At 40.2% G+C, this 12,776-nt stretch overlaps 2 protein-coding genes across 3 annotated transcripts; both read right to left on the reverse strand.

Annotated features, from left to right (window-relative positions):
* Positions 1-248: 248 nt before the first annotated feature.
* Positions 249-4,490, reverse strand: hsh2d (hematopoietic SH2 domain containing). Of its 2 annotated transcripts, XM_047586370.1 has the most exons (6): positions 4,448-4,490; positions 3,862-4,024; positions 3,001-3,090; positions 2,723-2,888; positions 2,200-2,460; positions 249-1,881 (listed from the first exon to the last, which is right to left on the reverse strand). In XM_047586370.1, the coding sequence occupies exons 2-6, from the start codon at positions 3,984-3,986 to the stop codon at positions 1,435-1,437; spliced, it is 1,089 nt and encodes a 362-aa protein (XP_047442326.1). In that variant the 5' UTR covers positions 3,987-4,024; positions 4,448-4,490; the 3' UTR covers positions 249-1,434. The 2 variants fall into 2 exon arrangements, with proteins under 2 accessions (XP_047442326.1, XP_047442325.1); XM_047586369.1 differs by lacking the exon at positions 4,448-4,490 and having other exon boundaries at positions 3,862-4,230.
* A 2,905-nt stretch (positions 4,491-7,395) lies between these two features.
* On the reverse strand, positions 7,396-12,744 carry LOC125009526 (ras-related protein Rab-8A). The gene is made up of 8 exons (XM_047587564.1): positions 12,445-12,744; positions 11,910-11,970; positions 11,241-11,301; positions 10,823-10,900; positions 10,606-10,695; positions 10,449-10,514; positions 9,713-9,763; positions 7,396-9,564 (listed from the first exon to the last, which is right to left on the reverse strand). Exons 1-8 carry the CDS (start codon positions 12,566-12,568, stop codon positions 9,478-9,480), a joined length of 618 nt encoding a protein of 205 aa, XP_047443520.1. The 5' UTR covers positions 12,569-12,744; the 3' UTR covers positions 7,396-9,477.
* Between the last annotated feature and the right edge of the window lie 32 nt (positions 12,745-12,776).

The following is a 12,776-nucleotide window of genomic DNA, read 5'->3' on the forward strand; positions in this document are numbered from 1 at the left end:
AATCAGCAATTAACTAACCAGCATTCCTGTGGACGGTGGGAGGAAGCACAAGTACCTGACGAAAACCTAAGCAGATACAGAAGAATAGGTCAACTCCATACAGAAAGGCTGCGGCTGGCCAGTTGGTTGAAACCCTTTCTGTGAGTCTGTATCAGTGCCAACCACTACACCACTACATCACTATCACCATATGATACAGGTTTTTGACCAAACTGCTAAGTAAATAAAAAAACAAAAAACACACAGGCTAAACATTTTGAAGTACTTTATTTGCTCCATCACAGAATAAAATCTCATACTTCATATAAAATCTAATCAAATACATAAGTAAGCACTATTGCAGTCACAATCATTACCTTAGGCTATTTATTAGTACATGGCATAGGCTGAAAAAATTAAACTGTGTGTTTGGGGAAAGTGATAAAATGCTGGATTTGACTCAGCTATATGATTTGACTTGTAAAACTGGTTTGACTAGTAGCTGCATTTCCTCTCTTTCTTCCACCTTCACTATCATATGTTTGATGACGGATCTGCAGCTTAATATCCAAAGCAGCAGTTGTTTCTCCATTATATTTCCTCCTGCTATCTCTACTGTACAATGACATTGGACACTATCTGTTGAAATGCTGCTGAAATGTCAGCCTAACACCTAAATAGAGCCTATCACTTCATTTTATGTAACAACATTTAAAATAAATAAAAATGAATTCATTACAATAGAGACTAGAGACTGTTTTTGTGATTACTGAATATTCTGAGCTCTCAAAGCTTTAAGACATTTCCGGTAAATGCAGTGGTTCACTTTCTTGCCTTGAAAAGATACCAGATTCTTGTATTTGCACAGTGATTAATGACAGTGTTGGCTTTCATATTTTAGCTTAGCTTAGCACAAAGACTACAACCATGATACAATACCAAGCCTTCCAAATCCACATTACACTCACGTTTTGTTGTCACTGTCATGTTTCTTGGCCAAGGTACATATACATGTACTTTTATAATCTAGATTTTGGATGTATCAAACAAACAAAAAAAAAAATATATACAGTAATGTGTTAATTAGTGAATGTTAGATGTGTTAGGAAGCAGGCGCTGTTTGAATTGGACAGTTAATTGTTAAACTCTGTTTTCGCTCTTTGCATTAGCCTGCTGTAGAGTTACATCAGTCTGTGCTTTAGGGTTACAAGTAGGAAAGCAATAAGCAAAGGGAGCCATTGCTTTAATGAGGAACCTTTCGGAATTTCATGGGTCTTCATCAGATAAACATCCATCATCCATCCTGCACTGCTCAGCTGGGGCTGGATGTGTAAACCACCCCTTTTGGTTTGATTCTGTGATGTAACATCGTTTCAGATGATCCACACAGTCTGGTCCATATGCATTGTCCATAAGTAGAGTATTTTCTTACGGGTATCCTCACATTGCTGTGTTTCAGTAGCCTGGGGCAAAAGGTGGGGGTGGCAGGTACTCCGGAGGCAACACTGTATCAGTCGTTCTCGCGTCAGTGCAAGTGTGGGGAAGTGGTGAACCACTCACATCATGCTCATCTGAGATCTCCTGGTACTCGTTCTCAGTATCCATATTAACCTCTGCGTACGCATTATCCTGCGAATTGCTTCTCTTCTTTTGGAATTTCTTCTTGAGGTTCTTTAGGTTGGTGACCACTGACACCTTTGTTTCCTGGTTCTTTAAAGGCTGGATGTTGACGCACTGCCCTTGCTCAGAGGCTGTGGAGGCGGAGGGACTCTGAGGTGCCGAGACTGTTCTGATGCAAACCTGGTTCTGCTTCTGAGGCACGCAACTCCGAGCAGGGACTTCAGGAAGCTGGTTGGATGCCGGGTTATCACCTATATATCTCTTCCTGATCATCGGCACAGGCTGCACAGCATAAACATGAAACACACAGCATAGAAACTACTTAGAAAATAAAAGATTCTGTTCATTTTAAAACAGTTACAAACTTTGTTTCAAATATAATTATATAATCCTGACTAAATTACTAACAGCTAAATTCAACCTTTGTCATCATGAAAAATCCCTCTTTGTCAAGATTTGCAGTTAAAATAGTTGGAACCAGAACCTTGAAACTTACTAAATGCTGGATACAGTTAAAACCCTTTTAAATTTCCTGCAAACCACATTGATCATTACACATTGGGCATGTTTTATTTGAGGACCAAATGGCTGGAACCATACCGTGGCTGGAACTGGGGAGTTGATGCATTGAAACTCCTCTCTCAAATTAGGGTAAAGCCTGTTTGGTTGGCAATTTGGAGTCAAGACTGTGGAGTCCATCAGGTTATCTGGTCGAAAAGGGAGGGCAGGTGGGATATTTCCTTGTGATATGTCTTCATTGCTGCTGGGAAGCTGGGAGTTGTCTGGTTGCGAAGTTTTGTTTGAACCTGAAGGTCTTGGGGGATGCAGTAGCTCTGCGTAGTCACACTTGTCATTTGAGAACTTGAGGTAACAGTATACAGAGAGACAAAAACACAGAGCAGGTGCTGATTTAGTTTGTTTGCGCATGGATATATAGATGGCTAGCCCATAAGCAAATGCTGTGGTTTTGGACAATAAAGGTGACCGTGTGTGACCATGAATGCCAAAAAATATATAATGCTGCACTGATGCGTTATTGTAATTTACTACGCTAAAAACAGAGCTCATTTGAAACCATACACCAAATAGTCGGGCTATTCAAAATAAATGCAAAAGGCCTCACCTGCCCACACGCAACAGTCAGCACCTGAGTGAAAGGCATGATGGGAGTCCTGCGATGAAAGTCCACCAGGTCCTGCAGGAGCCGGTGACGCCTGTTCTCCCCCAGTATGATGTAATGGCCATCATCCAGTGCGTCAATCATGAAATGTCTGCAGCGGCCCTCGTCTCTGAACGGTCAGAACACAAGAGTGAGCCGGGCAGAACTCTGAACTACATGGACAGAGTGTGTGAATGGTCAAAGAAACCTTAATTACACCCTTTAATCCAGCAAGGGCTCACCGATATGAGAGAGTGTAGCCAACCCTGCTCTCACTGACTCTGATGAGGAAGTAGCCAGGAGGCTTGGGCATGAGTAGTTCCTCTGCCGTCCTGCACAAATGACCACAGACAAAGGCCTTTTTCACACACATTTAACCTGTAAATTATATTGCTTGTGATTGTGTGCAAACTGCAGATGAGAACACTTTTCTTCCTGATAATGACTGTGAGAAACTGTTATGTCAATATTCATACTATCAACATTTGAACACATTAAACCGCCATAAAACGACACAAGGCACGCCAGTCAAACAGAGATGTCTGTTCAGTACTGCGCAGACATCATGTGTTTAACACACGATGCACAACTCAAAGGAGACGTCTACTGCTTTAATACACTATAAGGGTAAAATCTACTTTAAAGATGCCACTTAACTGAGATACTGAACATATATAATGAATTCTTGCAGTTTTTGTTTTGATGTTTTAACGAGATGAGCCTATTGTTAATGACTAACAAGAACTTCCTAAAAGCGTTGCATTACTTCCTGAAAATGCAACATTTTGGGGATTCAGGCCCCTTTGTTTAGTTGGACTGTATATATTTTCACTAGCTGCTATCATGTTGTGGCTCTCTTGTGGCCTCTAAACTTGGCTATGTCTGCTTCAGAAAGGCAACAAAAATAAAGCTTTACTTCTAAGTGTCATTATTTTCTAAAAAGAATATTATATAGAAACCAGGGTAAAGCAGATATCTGTGATATCTGCAATTAGATGCAGATATCACTGCATCTAATTGCAGCGACATCTACCCTTGACGTTTCTCTCTGCCTGACATCCACGGTTTAAGCTGCCGGACAGTCATAGGCCCAATAAACTTACTTCCTGGAAATGATCCCATGAAACCACTCTGGCACTAAACCGTCTGTGATCACAGACTGGAGCTGGGACTTTGTGAACCAGGTGAAAGGATCATGCTGTCCTTGTGGGAACTGACTCCACTCCATCCTCCCTTGGACTCAGTTTATTTAATCCTCCGTCGTGTCTGTCAGGACATTAAGTAAATGTACAATTTAGAGCTCACTGGCTCCATATATTAGACACATGCTTAATATTGGAGTCATCAGTAAATATCCCATTTCAATTTCATTGTTCTTCCTGTAGATGCAGTCTTCCATACGATGTAATGTCCCATGGCTGCCACACAGTACAAGTAGCCACATGGTGAACTCTTCATGTTTTTAACCACAAACATATCAGACAGGCTTTCAATAAAACGTAATGAAGCCAATAAACCACAGAACCTGTTGTGTTGATGTAACAGAGAAAGCTAACTTACTTTACTCTGGTTTGCTAACGAATATGAAATTTGAACACTCAAATAATTACACAACTTATGCAAGTAAAAGTCAACTAAACAAGTCAGCGGCCTTTACAACAAACACAGCTCACTGTGAAATTCACTCACCTTGTCGGGCAACTTCGAGATAGTATGACAGGGCAGAGCTCACACACCTGACTGAAGCTATCAGGGGGCGGAGGCTCAGTCAGGGAAGTACCTATTTAAAAGGAACACACGTTTAGAATTAATGGTGACTAACATAGCCATAAAACATTCAAATGTTACTGATATATACATATATATGTGTACACACTGATATACAAAGCAATTCTTTGGACTCTAATGGAACCCCCAACTCAATTATAATTGTATAAAAACATTTTGAGAAATCCTCTTATTTAACATCACATTCAGTCAGGTTTACATCCATACTAACAAGGTGTTAGAGTTTTCACTTCAAGAAGATCAGTTCACCCTGTCAGTATTTGAGCCGTTGTGGTTTTGCTCAACCCCCAAGTCCAGTTTATTTTTAGTGATTCACTCTGTATAGATTTTGTGTGGCTCCATTACAGTATAACACAACACGAGGGAAGATATTTGCATTTTCATGCATGGCGAACAAGTATTACATGTTGGTTAACTGCTTAATGAATGATTTATTATAAATTCCATGTAGAGGGTCAATTCAGAGAAACGTTTCCTCCCGCATGATGACTAAAATAAAAATACCTCGATAAAGGTCAAAGTCTTTTTAGCATGATTTCCTGTCTGCAGTTGTGGGTGAAACAGAAGTGACAGAGCACACATTACTCTCATGCCCTTCCCTATTTACACACACAGGACCATCCCAATATATGCGCTCCACCATCTGCCTTAAATGTACTGTCTTTTTTTTTTTTTAATCTCCAAGTGAATCCTTTTACCAAGGCTCCCGACAAGGTAGAAAAACTCTGAAACACCAATTGAGTCGATCTAAACACTGGCATGCTGAGCTGCCAGTCATTGTTTTCTTCATTCTGGTGTGAGTTAAGAGTTGGCTGAATATCTGACAGCTACGGGTACAGAACCAGTGCTCCATTTGGCTGACATGATCACATGAGGTGACCAGAGAAAGAGCTAGAGCTCTGTTTGTGTAGATATTTATATCCTTATCTCCGAGGCAGAGGAGGGCGTGGCTGAGAAGAATATGCTTGGTTTGATGAGCTGTGAATGAGACAGTTTGGCTGCTAGAAATACCCAGTCATCCAGTGTAGTGTGCGGCTATCTGTCCTGCTTGACAGTTCTTACGCCACTTCTGAGCCAAGTGCTGAATATTTGCATGTTGCAAACCAGAAATGAAAGTGAGGCACTCTGCAGGGTAGCAGATTCATTTGTAACACGGAGGACAACACTGGACTCCTTATGTCATCAGAGGAATAACAAAGAAAATGGTCATTTTCAACTAATACGGATATAAGTCAGCACAGCTCTCAGTTCTGTTTAACGTCACTTCATAAATGCATTGTCTCCTCCAGTGTTTTACCGTCTCTATTGTATTGTATCGTTATTCCAATTTTGGTACTTTTTGTACTGTTTGCACTGTTTTACATTGTCTACATACGCTTGCACACATGAATGTTCTTCATAGCTTCATGGTTCTGGAGGAGCATCCTCTCATCTCACCATGTAGCTGCCAAATATGGCTGAAATGATGATATAAACCTCTTCAACCTTTGACAAGCATTTGCTGTATATGTCCACTTCCATTGCAGCCAAGGCTGATAGATTACCACTCACTGGATGGAAAATACAACAGGAACAAAACTAATCCCTAGGGTGAGTTTTGGCACACAGATCAAATGAGACACAGATGTACTTGATTAAAAGCAAAAGTCTTTGACAGGGGGCAAACCAGGCAACCTGAACAATTAGGGAAGTGGCCTCCCTTTTTATGTGTATGTTGTAATGATAGCCATAAACCCTCCACGGGCCCCACACATTGACCATACTCGACAACCCTCATAAGGGCCTCCTTCTCTACCCTGTGACAGATTTTGTTAGTTTGGTCCGAGTGGATGGCACATGTATACATATCTTTGCCTGTATTTGTAACTGAGGAAGTTATAAAATGAAGAGTTTGCATGTTCTCCCTGTGTCTGCGTGGGTTTTCTCCGTGTGCTCCGGTTTCCTCCCACCTCCAAAGACATTAGGCTGATTGGTGACTCTAAATTGAGTGTGTGAGTGTGAGTGTGAATGGTTGTTTGTCTCTGTGTTAGCCCTGCGATAGGCTGGCGACCTGCCTTTGTTTTAGCTTTGTGCATCAAAAGTTTATTTTTACATTTTAGTGTGCACATAGCATACTAGATAAGCAGAGATAAGTAAGCCCGCGTCACTCAACCAGCCTGGCTGTCATACTATGTACAGTATGTAATGAAACAGATGGAAACGATATGTAACTAGAATCCAGCGCAACCATGTGAACCTTGATGGCTATCTTGGACACACAAGGACTTACCTAACTCTACAAACATCTGCAGACTGAACACAAAACAAATGTAAATTAAAATAAAAATACTTTTAGGATCAATGAACAAATTGGGCACATGATTATGTTCTAGAAAGCTGCGTTTGGTCCTTCATGTGTTAAAATAGGTCAAGAAAATGCCAACCTTTCCTCCAAGAAGTTAAGCTAAAACAGGACGACTGGACTTGACTGAGTTTTCTTGATGACTAACCATCCACAAATTCAAGCTCTTTGGTCGAGAACCAGGAATCAACACCTGAAGGACAAGGGACACTCTTTTGAGGACAAAGACGGACACATTTTAGCCAGAGGAAGACGGTTTAATCGTTTTGTTTGAACGGCGATTAAACCAGTCAAAGGTTTGGACACACGTTCTCCCTGAATTCAATGAGAAGCTGTGTCCAAACTTTTGACTGTTAGTGTGCATAAAATTATATTTTGCATATAGTTGTAATCATTTATCAGTCTATGATCCAACAAAATAAACACTGTATCATCCCTAATATGGTTTTGAACATGTGTTACCTAGGATACATTTTGTACTAAAAAAGTAAATACAATAACATGAAAAGACATTTTTAAGAATCTCATTTTTAATAAATCATCAAAAGTACACATATCTACAAAAAGTGTAGATCAATAAGATTTATGAAACTACAGTACAATCATTGTAGATCTTATTTACAATTGCTGAGTTTTTTTAATTTATTTATTTATTCCACATAATGTCCATCAATAATTAGATACGAAATCCAAATTTAGTTGAGGACTGCTGAAGATATGTGAGCAGGTCACTGCCAGATTAACAAGGGGAGAGAATTCAGAAACACACAACAAAAACCATTAAGTCGGAACAGGCCACAAAATTACAGCTGTGAATTTACGTACATGACCCTTCAGCACAACTACAAACCATTTTGCTGTCGCTGTAAAACCTCTGATGTGATTAGAACCAGATTTTTAATTTATTTCCTATTCTTGATCAGCGCTCTAAGCAAGTGTTTGGAGTGCCAGCAAAAAAAAAAAAAAAAAAAAAAAAAATTAAACAAGACAACAACTGCACATTTCTAATCTCAAATAAAGCTTGTTAAGTGAAATGTGCAAAGCCTTTTGAGGTTTTTCTACGCACACAGAATGCATAGTTCAGACGGCCACGACAATCGGCCAAAACAACACAGAATATCTGGACAGAGGAGGGGGAAGGGGGAGTCTGGTCTTCCCAAAAACATCAACGGCAACGCAGGGTGAAAAACAAAAAGGCTTTCAGTCAGTACGTGGGAATGTTGTGACAAAAGTACAAAAGGGGAAATAAATCTCTGTATCATAAACTCTCTCGCTGTACTCACTAGGAACATTTTTCAGTGCTCAGATGTTTTTAGGAAGCCCAGACGGGACACAAGGAATGAATACTCTTTGCTTTCAGTTAAGACTCGCAACAAATACGGTCAATATACTTTAAGAACTTCTTTTTTTTGTTGTTACAGAGAAAAAAAGCAAAAGGGGAAAAAGTGCATAATCAATAAGAACATAAAAGAGCACTTTGTCATTTTGGTGCTTTGTTTTGCTTCTCTCGATAAATACTGCTACAGCACAGCCCCTATCCAAGGCCCAGAACAGTAAATGTAAATGTTCCCCCAATGGAATGGACAAGCGGAAGAAGTATGCAAGGATTCAGTGATTCTGTGTCGCTGAAATGCCTCCTGGTGTTAGGTCTAGGTATGGCTCGTCCACCTGTAGAGGTGTGTCAAGTACTTCCTTACACCAGCCACATCAGGCTTTTTCTCCAAATCCCTACACCTAAACTTAGGAGGAGAACAGCTCCAAAAAGAATCTATGTGCTCTTAAAACCCTCAACTCTTTTGTCAAGAACCCGGCCTTACGGTAACCACATGAATACTTCAGATAAATCAATCTGGGATCTACGTACACTACATTGCACATTTAAATGTTTGCAAGAGGTTTGGAATGTTTCAGGCTACAAAATCAAAAAGACAAGAGTAGAAAAGGTGGACACGTAAACCCCCGTTGATATGATGAGTAAAAATGCACCGGCATTATTGTTTCATATGGCAAAATTAAATTTATGAAATATATGTACATGCTGCATTAGCATAATGTGGAAGTAAAAACGAAACAATAGGCCTCACTGTCAGTATAAACATGTATTATAATAGCTTAAAAAAAGAACTCAAATAGATGTTACGGTTAACACCTTGAAGACGGGTGACATCATTTTACAAATGGAGCATGTGAGTACGCTTACTCTGAAGGTGTAATTTAGGCTCGTGATGGTTAGAATGATAATAAGTTCACCAACATATTTGTTTAGATAGGCAAAAGATTTGATCATTCCTAACGTCTCACAAGGAGGCAGCATGTTTTTTTGTTTTGTTTTGTTTTTTTAAGTCAAACTGTCCATGTAAAGAAAAAAGAAAAACAATTAACATGTAACAGAGGCCACAGTAGGTAGGTGGATCCACAGGTGTTACGGGAAGACTGGTTTTCTGTTTCCCAATTAGACAAGAAAATCATTAGGAGGAAGAAAAAGAAGACGAACGAAAAGGATAATACACAGATCAGAGAGCGCTCTGTCCAGTTCTGTCCAGTGGGGGACACAGTTAAGGCGATGGTGGATGCAGACGCTCCAGACGTCTCACAGGAGCGTGCAGCGGAAGAAACTGCTCTTCTTGGGCTGCTCTGTAATCTTTACTCCTGGATTGCTCTGAGGGTTGTTGCCCTCCTAAAATACACAGAGGAGAAACACCATTTGAAAGTAGAAATCAGTCATTTATGACCACCGCTGACACCATATATACCACATAGTACAAACTGCAGCTAATGTCGGCAGTTTACAACAAAATAATATGTCCACTCCTCTGCACTCTTACCAGCTTCTTGTCCATCTTTGCTTTAATGTCTCTGGCGAGGGTTAAGAAGGCCTGCAGACAAAAACAAAAATGACAACTGTCATCATTAGATTATTAGCAATCTCAGAAAAAATGTCATTTACACCTAGCTTTTTCTCCGTTTATGAATGTTACAATGTGGAATTTAACTTTTTCTTGATTGCCCTATGAACCAAAGTTGTGACACATCCTCAACAATAAGTGGACACAGTCCTTTATTCTGTGTTCTCTGGTCCATGTACACGGAGCAAATCCACCAGACAGCTTCCCTTCCATCAGAATCAGGGAAAGCGCTTGGTTATATAATTAGAAGCTCATGAAGAAGCTGAATTTATTGTTATGTAGACCATTCACTCGAATCAGTCTCAGCCCAGTTCATTCATTCAAGAGCAGTGGAGCCACTACACAAACACTCCTGGTTTTGAAACAACAAACTAGATGTGAAAGAACCCTTATTCTTCCGTAAAGTTAAAGGTGCTTCTTTTTCACTGTGTGTGAACGGTACAGTGACTATATGACATTGTCGAATAAGTTATTTCTGTACATGTCCTTAAAGTCATCTAGGCAGTGATATTTTTGTAAATGAGCTAAACTCACTACTGAGCCGAGAAGTGAGAGGACACCCAGAAAAAGGGAACAATCTTCAGAGTTTCAGAGTAGCTCTAGGAACAGTACTTTAAACTACAAATCAGTCATTGCAGAAGAGCTACGAACTCACATTCTCCACATTGATGTTTGCCTTTGCACTGGTCTCCATGAACTTGATGCCGTATTCCAGCGCCAGCTGACAACAGGAGAACAGAGACAGAATCAGTGTCAGTAACGGCCAGAGATGATGGATAAATGCCCTGACAGAGTCATTTTCCAATGCCCACCTTTTCTCCTCTGTCTTTTGACACCTGCCGCTTGTCATTGACGTCACATTTATTCCCAAGAACCATCCTCTCCACATCTGCTGAGGCATGCTGCAGGGAAGACGTTGGCATGTTGAGCAGGCAGTGAAATGTACTAATTATGTGCATACTCTTTAGCTTATAGGAGAAGGCTGAATATTCAACAGGCACAAAGAATAGTGATATATTAATGTTTTACCTCTTCTATATTTCGTATCCAGTTCTTGATGTTGTCAAACGACTTCTCGTTGGTAATGTCATACACTAACATGATGCCCTGAAGAATGCATAGATAAAAAAACTTATGATATACCTTTATCCAGTCCACAGAGTTTGACTTGGCAATTAAGTGCAAGGTATCTGTTTAGTTTCAGGATTTAAACATACAAATAAAAACATCCAGTGTTACTCAAACTTACAGAGAGGCTAACAAAACATCACAATGAGGTACTGAGCGCACCTCTGAATTCTCAGGCATGTAGAACATTAATAACAATGTGGGGCGTGGTAGAAGTAAAGAATAACGCTGCAACACTCAAACATGACATTATGTGTGCTTCACCCTTTCTGTTCCCTGAATGAAGGTATGCTATTGTATTATTTGTAAGGCTGCTTACCATGGCTCCTCTGTAGTAGGCAGTCGTGATAGTCCTGAACCTCTCCTGTCCTGCTGTATCCCTGCAGAAAACACATTTCTCTTACCTTAACAAATCCAAAATAGCCAAACAAATGACTTGTCATTACACATGATCACCTCTCTAACTTTATTTTCATGATTGTGGTTGGATTACAAACTAATCTTCACTATATCCACATAGGTCTCAGATGCAACCACAGGTCACAGCTGCTGTTGAAACACAAAACTAACATTAACTGTTCCTTAAATTATTAAAGATTCACAAACAGAGCTTCAACAATTGCTCACCTAAACTCGTTTAAAATGTGCCACTGTGCTTATGTTTTGACAACAGTACAGGATGTGATCAGTCTAGCAACAATTAATGTACCCTGATACAAAAGTCCTGGGATAAACCACACAGTTAAAGTGATAATGTAATTTAATGATTTAAAGTCAATGTGATGTATTTCTCACATTTTCCAACACAGTTTATAATGGAGGGCAGACTAAATAATTGAAACACACCACAGTCCTTCTCTGAAACCACAACTGAGTCATAGAGACAGGAAACAGTGCAGCCAACTTCTGTGTGTATGTAACAAATTATTAGAAGACTGATCCATCTATGCCGTGGGGTGACACTATTTTATGAATTTGACTATCTTACCATATCTGTAGCTTGATCTTCTTTCCATCTAATTCTATTGTTCTGATTTTGAAGTCAATACCTGAGGAAAAACAAAAAGTCACACAATTCAGCCGATTATCGGCACAACATAAAGGAAAGTTGACACGGCCTAATTAAACACAGTCATGATCGTCGCTATGATTAAAAGTCTGTGTGACGTTGGCTACCGGAGTGCGAAGTACAGAGCTGCTGCTGCTCAGAAGGGAAATGACACCACCAACTAACAACTGTAGCATGCTAGCCCTGTTCTCCAATAGTTAATGTAGTTATTATTAAGACAAAAACGTGGATCTTGTATCGATACGTTCAAATCACACAACTTTAAGTATCACGTCTGGTTAAAATGTCAACAGGCGTACTAGGAAAGCCCCTCTGAGAAGCCGGTTGTACAGCTTCCTGACTAGCCACTGGTGCAAGATGAATGCTAGCCAGAAAAGTTAGCAACAAATTAGCATGACGGGATGGGCTGCTCCTTTACAGTCAAGACTGCACACATAGTACGACTTCCACTCACCTATAGTGGAGATAAACGTTGAGTTGAAGGCATCTTCTGAAAATCTGAATAGCACGCAGGTCTTTCCGACGCCCGAATCGCCGATTAAAAGTAGTTTAAACAAGTAATCGTAAGTCTTCGCCATGTTATGAGCTAGCCTACTACTGCGGATATCCCGCCTGTTACAGAGACGTTGTCGTCACTGCTCGCGAGCTGTGTTTTGGTCGGATCAACTGTCACTCTTCTCTGTCCTCGTGGCCCCGGAAGTCTGGTGCTTTCCTGTTGGGTTGGCTCGTTTTGTTGTCTGCCACCACCCGGAATAAGTGTTGTGTTAATTAAACGTGTGACTCTAA

Source organism: Mugil cephalus, chromosome 6 (assembly GCF_022458985.1).
Source record: "Mugil cephalus isolate CIBA_MC_2020 chromosome 6, CIBA_Mcephalus_1.1, whole genome shotgun sequence".
NCBI classification, from domain to species: Eukaryota; Metazoa; Chordata; class Actinopteri; order Mugiliformes; family Mugilidae; genus Mugil; species Mugil cephalus.

Coding starts and splice junctions, on each gene's coding strand:
- LOC125009526 (XM_047587564.1), bottom strand. CDS start 12,568: ATGGCGAAGACTTACGATTACTTGTTTAAACTACTTTTAATCGGCGAT. Junction 10,515..10,605: donor CAAAAGACAGAGGAGAAAAG/GTGGGCATTGGA, acceptor TCCTGTTGTCAG/CTGGCGCTGGAATACGGCAT. Junction 9,764..10,448: donor CAAACATCAATGTGGAGAAT/GTGAGTTCGTAG, acceptor TTTTGTCTGCAG/GCCTTCTTAACCCTCGCCAG.
- hsh2d (XM_047586370.1), bottom strand. CDS start 3,986: ATGGAGTGGAGTCAGTTCCCACAAGGACAGCATGATCCTTTCACCTGG. Junction 2,461..2,722: donor TGACTGTTGCGTGTGGGCAG/GTGAGGCCTTTT, acceptor TGTTACCTCAAG/TTCTCAAATGACAAGTGTGA. Junction 1,882..2,199: donor ACTCCCCAGTTCCAGCCACG/GTATGGTTCCAG, acceptor TATGCTGTGCAG/CCTGTGCCGATGATCAGGAA.